The following is a 12576-nucleotide window of genomic DNA, read 5'->3' as shown; positions in this document are numbered from 1 at the left end:
AGCTTTCTGTAGCTGAATCCTTTCTAATTTCCTTGATAACAAAGGAGTATTGATTAAATGAAAATAATACAAATTAGAGGGAAATTCACGGTGGTGACGGTGGTGAATTGATATAAGTGTATTTGAGTAAAAATGTAAAACGATTAATTTTGGAATAAACTCTCTAATTCTATTAACCAAGAAAATAACTCAAAACTTGATTACAGCCGTTATCATGACTCGATATATATAGCTAAACATAAACTCGTTTAGACTATAACTAGGACTCGTAATAAAAACCATTAAGATAATCAATCCAAACTTGATAATTATCAATAACCCTCTAATTAACTTTACATGCAATCAAGACTCCATCCTTGTACCGCAAGCCACATATAGTTAAGGGACGGTTCGGTAGTTAACTACACCATAAATTGGTACCAAGAAAGAGTTTTGATAATCTTAAGTAATCCAGAAAACTGAATTCTGAGTTTGATCAATCAAAAAACCAATAATAATAATAATAATACATAAAACAAATGATTAAAACAAAGAATATTACACGATGATGAAGACGATGAAGACGACGGTGAACTTACAGGATAATATGAAGCTGAAATTAATACTATTGTAGTGAAGTAGCTTTTATGATTATTTGAATGGAAGAATTGCAAAACTTTCAAGAAAAGAGCTTTGTGATAAAAGAAAGAGTTGAAAGAAACACATAGAGAAAGATGGAGGGAAAAAGCAGAAGCATTACCTAACAGAACTTAATCGCCAAGAAAACGCGGGCAACTTAGTACATAAATAATTCAACACTATGTTTTATTTTATATTTATTTTTGTGTTAAAAAGGTTTCATGAGTATTATTACTTTTAGTACATGGTTATAGTACAGTGCTAATGACTTATTTATAAGCTTTTTGCATGAAATCATTATTTTATACATGAACCAAACAAACATGAAGGGCACGTTCGTGTTTATTTATTCAACTTTAAACGAACACCTAATTGAATGAATATTTATGTTCATATTTTTTCGTTTAAAAATTGAGCATGTTTGTATTCATTCATTAAAAAAATCTAAACGAATTTATGAACATAAAAGAACATATTTGAACAAAGACAAACGGACATAAATGAACACACGTAAAGGAACACAAACAAACCGAACAAATATATGAAACATTATGTAGATGATTCATACAAAAAGACAAAAACAAACATAAGTGAACATAAGTAAACGAACATTTACAAACATAGATGAATGAACGGAGCATGTGCTCATGTTTATTCGTTTATGAAAATAAACAAACTTCCAACCAAACGATTAGCAAACAATTCACTAAATGTTTGGTTCGTTTGCATACATACCTACTTGCAAGTAGAATGGTAATCAATTTATAAACATTATCCAAGACAAATTTTCTTCTTTATGTAAACAAGTTAACTTAACTTAATCATCTGGAAGAAAATTATTGGTATGGTTAATAAATGAAAGAGATGTGTTATAAAATATTATTTATTATGATTAATTGTATAGGAAGACTTTAGTTTTTACATATATTGTAGTTCTTTATAATATAATATTATTATATATGTAAAGACCAGTACGTAAGTAAAAAGTACACCCCACAATCAAATCTTTGATATATTTGCTTAAGATAACTACTTTCCTCTTTCATGTCTTGTATTTTGTCTTTTTTCTCACATGAATACCTACTAGCTACCAAACTATCTTCCACGTCATTTTTATACTTTTTTGGTAATTTAACCACAAGCAAAAAAAAAAACACTTTACTTAATCATGCAAAGAAGTACTTTGACTCGAACCCGCTACACGACCCGACTCGACTGTATTATCAAGTAATTATTTAATATGTCACAAGGTAACTTATGTTTTACAAAAAATAGATATTTGGTAGGTAAATATAACATCTAGTAACAATAATGGTTAGGGAACCTAGTCTTGATCATAATAAGTATACATCATATCAAAAAGCTCTTTCTGTGTTATACCAAAAACAATTCTTCAACCGCCAATCGTGAAGCTCGGAACAGGCTAATTAGATCCTGTAGCAGCAGCAACCTGTTTCTCATCTTCTTCGCTGATTTCTTCGTTTTTGGAGAACTCTTCAATCAGCTCACGTTGCTTTTCGGTCAATTTCCTGATTATCATATAATAGAAAAGATTAAAAAAAAACTCGAGTAAATATTACCATTTAGTTAAAGATGGAAAACTTACGTCGGGATGCTAACGTTGAAGTGTACATATTGATTTCCGTATGAATATGAGGTCCTGGTTTTAATTCCTGAGATTCAAACACATTAAAAATTAAAAAATAAACAATAACTCTTTTATATATATATATACACACACACACACCTAATGAATATGCAAATTTAACCAGAAAATGAATTAAGAACCGATAAAAATTCGAGACTAACCTTTTCCCTTTAAAACTACTTGTGAACCTGGTTGTGTGCCCGCACGAACCTGCACATTATAAACATAAAATGATATTTAACAAAATAAATATTTGAAAATATTATTCACAAAGATTCGAAAATCAACCTTAAGAACAACATCTCCTGTTAATGTCGGGACCTGAATGTTTGTTCCCAAAATTGCCTGCACGAAAATAAACTCAAGTAACCAACCATCTCGAAAATTTAACTGCATAAACATTATAAAACAAAACATGTGTATTAATTACCTGACTCATACTCAGAGTAGCGTTCACATGAATGTGGGCCCCTTCTCGCCGGAAAATAGGGTCTTCTCGCACCTATAAAGATTGCAATTTAAAACATGAACCATGTAAAATAAGCAATGGTATTAAATTTAATTTTAGTGTTACTTCGAATTACCTTAATAATAACAAAAAGATCGCCCGGTTGGTTGCCATCGGGATCCGCTCCACCACTTCTCGGCACTCTTAACTCTTCATTTGCATCAACTCCTGCACATATGAAAGACCAAATAGCTTAAAACTTTGTACTTGATACAAAAAAAAATAAAAAAAAAAAATTCACGGTAACATACCTGGCATGATGTTTAATTGAACAGTTTTCTGTCCTCTCACCACTCGTAGACCATCACATGACTTGCAAAAGTTCTGTGAAGCCAACAAGCCTCATAAGTCAAATTCCATTACTAATGGTAGATGAGTAAAAAACAACTAAACGTGCCACATCAGATTTCCACTCATCCACTTTCAAACACCCTTATATTCCACATAATCACCTACTTCTATATTTTATTTCTATAAATTCAGATACTTTTATAAACTAAAATACTTTTATAGGTATCTTATTTTTTATTTTATATTATTTAAAAATAAAATAAGTTCTAGTAAATAAATTTAATATACAAATTACAAAAGTCATATAAATAAAAATTTAAAATTACATAAACAATAAATAAACCAACCATACGCAAACACATAAAAAAAATTACATTTTTTTAAAATTACATAAACAATAATATTTTTTTATTAAAAAATTTTACCGTTGAAAGTAAAACAAACTAAAATAAATTATTTTTTAATTTAAAAAAAATTAAAGTGGGGGGTTGAAATTGTTTTCAATATTTAAATGAAAACTTAATTACATTGGGCCCACTTATCATGTTTACTTCCATCCAGTTTTGTGGATATGCTTTAAACTGAACATCACCTCCAATGTGGATTTATCCAGTTCACATTGGAGATGCTCTAACATTTGTTAATCAATCAATCAATCATACCCAGTGAAGTCCCATCAACAGCAAAGCTATAAGTAGGGTCTGGGGAGGGTGGGATGTAAGCACATCGTACCTCTATCCAACGGATAGAGAGGTGGCTTCCAGAGAGACCCTCAGCTCTAAAGTGTATATGTATGAAGCAATATAAATGAAATCAAAGTTCAACAGTAATATAAAAATATTAATAATACTAATCGTACCCTTAATAATAATAATTCTAATACTATATATATGTAAAGAAAATACTATTCTGGTGTGTGACCAAAATAAGGGAAATAGAAGCCCTAACGTATTCTTTTCTTACTAAAAATCCTTAACTTTAATTTTACTTCTCCAAGAATTCCTATCCTCCAACATGTCCTCGGAGAGGTTTAGATCTATCAAATCATGTCTAATTCTCTCGTCCCAAGTCAATTTAGGTCGTCCTCTACCCCTCCTCCCCTCTATAGTAATGTTTTCTACGGATCTAACATTTGTTAATCTATATACATATAATATTATCGTAAGAAATGTTACCTTGATAAATTTTCCAGTTCCGCCACATTGAATGCAAGTGGACTGAACTTTAAATGGACCATTTTGAGTGAATACCTGCGACCGATATATACACTTTTAGAATAAAATCCATTTTATAACCATAATAATTAAGTATTTAATTTTATTATTTTACAACCACTAACCATGCCTGCTCCTTTACATCGCTTACAAGTTTCAGGCTTTGTTCCATGAGGAACACCAGATCCACCTGCAATTAGTTAACACTTATTTCTTTGCCATATAACAAGTAAAATGAGCCTAAACTTTTCATACCGCAAGTCTCACAAGACATCTCGGTAGTAAAAACCACATTTTTGGTACATCCTTGCACAGCCTCCATAAACGAAAGCTCAACAGAAGTCTGTTAAAAACTTTACATTAGATAACGAGACAAATGCATGAACAAATAGATATAAAGTTACTACCTTTACATCCTTGCCGACGAAGCTTTGAGTAAACGGGTTGAAATCAAATATCTAATTCGTAAAAAGTGAGAAAAGTTAAAAGAATTACATGTCGGAAAAAAGTTTACATGTCAGCAAGTATAGAGTATAAAACTTACATCACTAAAATTTTGGAAAGGATTGTTCCATGGACCGTCACCTGGCCCACCTCCACCATTAACACTAGCTTCATAAGCCTCATGACCAACCTATAAAACCATTAATCAAGTTAAGAAAACATATATATAACAACAGTAATCAATAATCAATAATGTAATGTAAAACATATAATGTATATTTTAAGTTTGAACCTGGTCATACTCTGCTCGTGTATTCTCATCTTTCAAAACCTGGAAAAAAAAAAACTAAATTGATATATTTTCTTGATAGAATCTTAACATTGCGTAATTCGATAAAAGATTGGGAAAAAAAACTAGACCTCGTATGCCTTTGAAATTTCTTGAAATTTAGTTTCTGCTTGTGGATCATCTTTGTTTGCATCCGGATGCCATTTCTTTGCTAACTATAAATGCGAAAAAAAAAAAGTTATAATAACAATTTAAAATCAGAAACAAAAGAGCACAAAATCAATGCAAAAAAAAACACAGTGGAAAAAAGGGAAAGAAATAATAGTTTCAAGAAAGATACACAGTTACACACCCCATAATATGCTTTCTTGATTTCTGAAGAAGTTGCCTTCTTACTCACTCCAAGAGTATCGTAATAATCTTTTGACGCCATAAATGCTGATAAAAAAAATCATCAATACTAAATAAAATGGATCTGTATTTTGATAACGCAGACAGAGGTACGTAAATGTACAAACAAAAGCTTTTGACTAGAAAATCCTTCTGCACTCTTCTTCATAGTTATATTTTAGTTCATATCGTTAACCCCTTTTTAGTGTTTAAAATCTTCAATATGTACAAGTAAATTCTAAAGGGTCCTGCTAAAGAAACACCAGTGATGCTATTCAAACACCAAGTGACGTCATCATAGGGGCCGTATGATTTCCTGATTGGGATCAGCGCCAGTGCACCGCATCATATGGGTCGTATGATAGGTCGGAAAAGGTCATGAGGGACATATGACTTTGTCATTTATCGTAGTCTTTTCTTTGTCAGTCGTTCGTATGATTTGGCCATCATATGACCCACACAGCCATTTTCGCTTTATCATACGGACCGCATGACTTTTATATATGACCCGTTTGACTATCATATGGCCCGTTTAATAGGGGTGTTCATGGTTCGGTTCGAAACCGTGAGACCGTCCAAACCGGTCATCGGTTTGCTTTCACGGTTGGTTTTTTCTCTTAGTTTTCAGTCGGTCGGTTTTAAAAACTTCAAACCGTATCGAACGGTTTGGTTTACGGTTTATATCAAAAACCAACCGTAAAAAACTGGACCGTATAATTTGATTATATATAATCTTTTAAATACGTTATATCATATATATATATATATATACACACACACATATTATTAGACATAACTAAATTAAAATTGAATGATCTATAAACGAAATACATTAATATCTTTCTGCAGTTTTTTTTAAATTAAAACCTAAAAACAATTTTCAATCCTAGCACCTAATCTTGCTTTTCTACAAATTGGGGCAGCATGCATTTTATTAATTTGTGGATAACATTTTTACCCCTTTAACAGCTTGTTTGGACATATTGTGTATAACAACTTGTTAAGAACTCCAAATTTTTAAAAGCTTTACTAATATGTACCGCATCTTATTTAGACATCTTACATAAAAGACTAACGGGACTAAACCGTGAAACCAAACCGTTAGTAAGGGTTTGGTTTGGTTCGGTTTAAAAAGTCAACGGTTTGGTTTTGGTTTGCAAAAACCAAAAACCGTTACTAACGGTTCGGTTCACGGTTTGATATAAAAACCGCGAACACCCCTACCGTTTAATCGCCAATCAGCCTAACATACATCAGTGATGTCTGAATGGCATGGTGTTTATGTAGCTCTGCCTTTATGCAGATAAAGACTAATTTGCAATAGAGCTAGGGTCGTCCAAACTGCTTGACGTTCGCCCCAAATATGCTTGAAAAATGCTCGTTCAATTTCGGATCGTTTCGACTTGTAAACAAGCCAAACACGAGCAACGGTTCACTCGCTTCTGTTAGATCGGCTTGAATTAATTCTTTTTATATATATAATTACACACACAAATTTTTTAAACCCTTTAGGATTTTTGTCACACCGTCACTTTCATGGTTTCATTTGCTCACTTCAAGTTTTCAGGCCACTAGAAGTTTGTTTTCATGTAAATAAAATTCAACTTCAAACTTGTTTCTTAAAAAATATTCTAATGTGTAAAAAAAATATAAGTAATTCTCAAAAACTCCCTCAATGCTCAATAATAAAACGCTCGCCCGATTTTGACTCGGTTAGTAATTGGGCCAATCAGCTCGGTCCGGTCTGTAAACAAGCCAAGCACGAGCAAGCCCTCGCTCAGTTCAGCTCAACTCGTAAAAAATTCCTAATTTGCAATACGGCTCTTAAACATATTAAACCTACCTTTAAAAAACCAAACTTTTTAAATAAAAAAAAAATACCCTTTCGATTTTGGCTCAGCTTGTAAATAATTCAATTAACTCGGTTCGGTTTGTAAACATATTTAACCTAACTAACTATTAAAAACCCAAACTTTTTAACAAACCTATAATAAACCAAACAAATTAAGTACAGTACCACCACTTACCCGTGCCATGAATCGATCTAATAAACCCGCAATCGGCTTTACCCGTTCCAAACCCGGGCCAATATCTCGAACTCCCCACTACATTACAACAACAAAAACAACATAAAAAGCAAACCTTTATCAATCTTTATTATCAAATAATAAATTAACAACACCACAAAAAGATCACAACTTTACCATTCCCATAATTAGAATAAGAATTAAAATAACTAAAACCCCCAATTTGCCTCGGCGAATAAAACCTTCGATAACTTCCACCACTAAACTGCGAATTAAACAACTGTAAACCAACAATTAGTCAATTACAACACACACCCACATAATAACATATTAATATAGAGAAGGGTATTACTGGGTTGTGAGAAAGAGATCTGCGGGCAAGTCTTGAGACGAGTTTAATGGCGTTTGAACGACTCATTTGGGAGTGTCAAATGGTTGTGAATTGGGTTGGTTTTGAAGGGTTGTTTGTTAATAAGGTTAAACCCTAGAGAAACCTTGGTGAGTGGTCTGTTGTACAAGGTTTCTTTCCATGTTTCCTTTTTGGTGGTGGTGGTGTGTTGACTTGTGGCTAATGTGAAGAACAAGAAACCCAATGGGCTAGCGGTAGGCCTCTAAGCGAACCGAATAAATACGAATAAGAACGTTTTCGTGTTCATTCATTTAACTTTAAACGGATATGAACATGAACGCTTAAGTTTATTAAGCAGGTGACTCTTCAAGATAACATTTAACTATTTTCTATTAACATGTAAGGGAACATAAATAAACGGACATAAACGAACGTTTACGAACATAAATGAACGAATGAAACATGTGTTCATATTCGTTCATTTAATAAAACGAACACAAATTTTTGTTTATGTTCATTCATTTATTAAATAAACGAACTTCCCGCCGAATGGTTCACTAGCAGTTCACCCAATGTTTCGGTTCGTTTACAGACCGAATCTACGGGTGTTGAGTTATGTTTGACATACCAAAGTAACTAAGTTACGGCTGAAGGAGTTTTTGTTCACGCTTTTTCTACTGATAGAAGTTACTGCTAGTGTAACTGAAAAACTGCTAACAGTTAAGTGATGTATTTTTTTCATGAATAGTTGTAACATTTCAACTTAACTGTAGTAATGGTTCCATGCTTGTATAATAAAATGTCTTTGGTCGTTTTCATTGACGTTTTTCGTACATGTAATTTACATACTTGTTCATTGATATCATTTACAATTATCCAGTTAAAGATTTCGAGTACCATCAAAGTAATTTGAGAGTGATGGAATATGCTTATCAATTTGATTGACCAAATAACAAAACCGACTTATATTTTGATAACTGGATAAAGGATGATTCGGTTAACCAAAACGATCACTTACTAGTTTTTGATAGTCAGTATCCGGCTATGGTTTTGTTTTAGGCATTCGCCGTACCAAACCCAACCAAGCTCACCCCAACGTAGGTCTTGAGTCAAGAGAGTTGAGTTTCTATCATATAAATTGTACATAGTTACTTAGATCACCTAAAAGTAGTCAACAAGTCAATTTGGATATACTTAAACTAGTCAAATAGTCATAACGGTCAACTATTATAAAACTTTAAAAGCGTTCAAATAAGTTAGCACCACCCGTGTACCAACTACTTGTTGTTGTAGCTATTCCACCGTTGCCACCACCACAAAGAACCGTCCCCAAACCACCACCACCCCAACGGCCCAACACTACCTTAGTGCGCCCCACCATCGATGCCATGAATAGTCACTACTTTTGTATGTTTGTAGGCCACGTTGCCTGCAAAGTCGTTGCATACTCTAGCTCGTTCGTGGTTTAAGGAAGGAGTACGCAAGCAAGATAAGGTTCTCATATAACTATTTGGATTCAAAATATATTTCTTTATGTGAAAAAAAATGATTTGGTTCTAGATTTGCAAAGACTACATGTCACACTTGCTCACTATCACCTTTTATGAAACTATAATTTAATGTTTTAATTGACAGTGTGTTTCCGAAGACTTGCACAAGGAGGAGTATGTTTCTGAAGACTTGCACAAGGAGGAGTGTGTTTCCGAAGACTTGCACAAGGAGGAGTGTGTTTCCGAAGACTTGCACAAGGAGGAGACGGTATTTTTTTTTCCTTTTTAATAAGATGTTTGACAAAGTTGCACTGCATTTTACAAGTTGTTCTACTATATACGTACAGTCGTAGACGTCCATTTATGCCAATATTTTACAGTGTCACAGGACAGATGTTGAAGAGGTGGAGGGTCATTTTAAAGAATTGGAAGACGAGTCTGAAGTGGCTGAGATTCTTCTCGGGTATATATTTTCATTCTTTAGTGCATGACATGACTATGATTTCATAATTATGTTTGTAAACATTAACCTTCTTATATGTGAATGTTTAAATTGGTTTAAAGTGTTAAAGAATTGGATGGATATTTTAAAGAATCGGAAGACGAGTCTGAAGTGGCTGAGATTCTTCTCGGGTATATATTTTCATTCTTTAGTGCATGACATGACTATGATTTCATAATTATGTTTGTAAACATTAACCTTCTTGTATGTGAATGTTTAAATTGGTTTAAAGTGTTAAAGAAGTGGATGGATATTTTAAAGAATCGGAAGACGAGTCTGAAGTGGCTGAGATTCTTCTCAGGTATATATCTTCATTCTTTAGTGCTTGACATGACTATGATTTCATAATTATGTTTGTAAACATTAACCTTCTTGTATGTGAATGTTTAAATTGGTTTAAAGTGTTAAAGAAGTGGAGGCCGGATATTTTAAAGAATCAGAAGACGAGTCTGAAGTGGCTGAGTATCTTCTCGGGTATATATTTTCATTCTTTAGTACATGACATGACTATGATTTCATAATTATGTTTGTAAACATTAACCTTCTTGTATGTGAATGTATATATATTTTCATTCTTTAGTGCATGACATGAGTCGAGATACTGTACAATAATGTCTTAACGTACGGTATGTCTTAACGTAATAAAACGCTCAACCAAAAACCTAAAACGCTCAGCCAAAAACTAAAATGCTCAAAAAACTCTCATAAACGGTTTGGTGAAGAAAAGTAAAAAATTGATCAATTAACGATCCAAAACTGTTCGGTGAACTAATGATTAATTGGATAATATTGACGATTTCGAGATCTTGTGATGTGATTTCATGGATCGATTTCATGAAATATAAGTATTCCTGTATTCTTGTACGTTAAGTAATTATTGTATTGCATCTTTTCTCATGATTTCATAATTATATCTGTAAACATCAACCTTCTTGTATGCGAACGTTTAAATTGGTTTAAAGTGTTCACAACCTTCTAAACTGGTTATATATATATATTTTTTTTGTTTGCAGGTTGTCTGAAAGCAAGCCAATGACGGTTGAAATGAAGGTACCTTCCACCCCCTCTTCTGTTGGCATCGTGACTAGAAGCAAGGCGAAGAAGACGACTGGAAAGAAGGTTTTTTTCCTTCTCCGCCCCTTGCAATAAGAAAAGGAGGTATGCACCTAAAACGCGACGCCTAAGTGATATCTCGAGGGAAAGTGACGAAAAGCGAGTTGCATGATGTAGTGCGCGTTTTCAAGTTGATAATTATCGTGTCAATATCGTTCGTTGTTTCTGACTGATTATATGTTGAAATTGGTATTAATATCCCTAGAAATTTATAATTAACAATAATCATAAATCGTTTTATATCGTTTTATTTGCTGAAATCAGATAGTATAGACTTGTAACCAACTTAACAGAATATGATCAAGTAATCTGAATTCCGGCATGTGTAAGTACTCGTTTGATCATCAAAAGCATAGCTATAAGAAGTCGGGCAACCTTGTTTGAAATACTGCGAGTATTTTGTCGCTTGGCACGTGTCAGGGTTTTGAAACGGTCCGGTGCAACAATACTCGGGTGTATGGTAAGCCGTGCACGCGCTCTTGCAGGCCACCGTCTCACCATTTTCCCCTCTCACAACCAGATTATCCGGACAATGCAGGTTTAAGTCCGTGTTACACCTAACACTCATACAAACACCCGAATCACCGCGTGGGAATATAGAAATAGGCAAGTTGTAGCCGTCCACGAGACTCACGTCGTAGAAGTCAAGTGGGCTGTCGAGGGTGAACTCCGCTAGGGATGCTGGCGGTTCACCACCAGCACCTCTGCAGTAGAGACCGCTTCCGCAGTCTCCAGTGGTGCAGGTTCCTTCACCATGAATATTAAACGTGCATCCGCTTCTACCCCATAAGCGGCCGGCCCATCGTGCTGGGGTCGTCACGTTTCTTGATTGTTGAGGTCTGAGCTGGAAACCGCCTTGCATGAGTACAGGTTGCCCACCGTTCGGTTGGATAGCCGGCCATATGGTGTTTTGACATCTGTTTTCAAATGTAAAAACCGCTGCATCAACACCTGCAACAAAACATTCGAAAAATAATTTATGTTTACAAAATTAAAGAACTAAAATTTATAATTTTATTATACCAATGGAAGATAGAAGTAGGAGCACAGAGAAATGAAGAAAAGTCATTACAGAATGAAGGTATGAAATATGCAAGTTATTTAGACACCTTTATATAGTATAACATGTTATCAGAATGTATAGGTATGTGACACAAAGATTGTTGCCTAGCTGCACTTCTTTTTTTATTTCTTTATCAAACTTTTCAGCATCCACTTCATGACACTCCTAAATATTTTCCAACTGAATTTAACTCAGGCCATGTCACCTCTATATGCAATGTCACCCGACCCGTGGCTTGTTTTTGATGGTTAGTACCGACAGCGAACAAGATTTTCATGTATGAAATTTTTAAATACATTGTCCTACACTTTTGACCCGTTGACCCGTTTCTCTTCAAACTAGTTGTTACCTGGACTGAGATTTTTTTATATCAAATATGTCATTTTTTTGATAAATTTTTGGTTTATGACAATTTTACCCTTTTTAGTATTGTATTAAGCTTCTCTCCAAAACACTCTTCTTTAGGTGGTTAGTTTAAGTAGGTAATGGTTTTAGTTTGGGCTTGCTTGGTTTTATAATAATAGGCTTAATTAGTTAATTTAACTATTTAAGTAGTTTAAGGGTTATATATTGATTTTTTAATGAGTAAAAAAATTAAATTTATTATTTTCATGGTGTCACACTAAATAT

At 33.6% G+C, this 12576-nt stretch overlaps 2 protein-coding genes across 2 annotated transcripts; both read right to left on the bottom strand.

The window, feature by feature from the left end:
* Nucleotides 1–1909: 1909 nt before the first annotated feature.
* Nucleotides 1910–8015, bottom strand: LOC143555961 (chaperone protein dnaJ GFA2, mitochondrial-like). Its single transcript, XM_077045415.1, has 18 exons — nt 7782–8015; nt 7607–7709; nt 7430–7507; nt 5365–5450; nt 5144–5227; nt 5016–5054; nt 4824–4913; nt 4687–4737; nt 4535–4622; nt 4405–4469; nt 4241–4315; nt 3026–3098; nt 2851–2942; nt 2697–2768; nt 2555–2611; nt 2428–2476; nt 2225–2291; nt 1910–2147 (listed from the first exon to the last, which is right to left on the bottom strand). Exons 1-18 carry the CDS (start codon nt 7845–7847, stop codon nt 2042–2044), a joined length of 1341 nt encoding a protein of 446 aa, XP_076901530.1. The 5' UTR covers nt 7848–8015; the 3' UTR covers nt 1910–2041.
* Nucleotides 8016–11131: 3116 nt separating this feature from the next.
* On the bottom strand, nt 11132–12236 carry LOC143555960 (pathogenesis-related thaumatin-like protein 3.5). Its single transcript, XM_077045414.1, has 2 exons — nt 11907–12236; nt 11132–11834 (listed from the first exon to the last, which is right to left on the bottom strand). Exons 1-2 carry the CDS (start codon nt 11950–11952, stop codon nt 11170–11172), a joined length of 711 nt encoding a protein of 236 aa, XP_076901529.1. The 5' UTR covers nt 11953–12236; the 3' UTR covers nt 11132–11169.
* Between the last annotated feature and the right edge of the window lie 340 nt (nt 12237–12576).

The sequence above is a fragment of the Bidens hawaiensis genome, unplaced genomic scaffold (genome assembly GCF_021521415.1).
Source record: "Bidens hawaiensis isolate Kalapana, Puna unplaced genomic scaffold, B.hawaiensis_p1.1 tig00018422_1, whole genome shotgun sequence".
NCBI classification, from domain to species: Eukaryota; Viridiplantae; Streptophyta; class Magnoliopsida; order Asterales; family Asteraceae; genus Bidens; species Bidens hawaiensis.
The sequence above is the reverse complement of the archived record's forward strand: the minus strand, read 5'-3'. Positions and strand labels throughout refer to the sequence as shown.

What these genes read in the sequence shown, in the direction of transcription:
- LOC143555961 (XM_077045415.1), bottom strand. Translation starts at nt 7,847, where the DNA reads ATGAGTCGTTCAAACGCCATTAAACTCGTCTCAAGACTTGCCCGCAGA. An exon ending in TTATTCTAATTATGGGAATG is followed by an intron (nt 7,508 to 7,606) that starts GTAAAGTTGTGA and finishes GTTGTAATGTAG; the next exon opens with TGGGGAGTTCGAGATATTGG. An exon ending in TCGTCGGCAAGGATGTAAAG is followed by an intron (nt 4,623 to 4,686) that starts GTAGTAACTTTA and finishes AGTTTTTAACAG; the next exon opens with ACTTCTGTTGAGCTTTCGTT.
- LOC143555960 (XM_077045414.1), bottom strand. Translation starts at nt 11,952, where the DNA reads ATGACTTTTCTTCATTTCTCTGTGCTCCTACTTCTATCTTCCATTG. An exon ending in CCTACTTCTATCTTCCATTG is followed by an intron (nt 11,835 to 11,906) that starts GTATAATAAAAT and finishes GTTTTGTTGCAG; the next exon opens with GTGTTGATGCAGCGGTTTTT.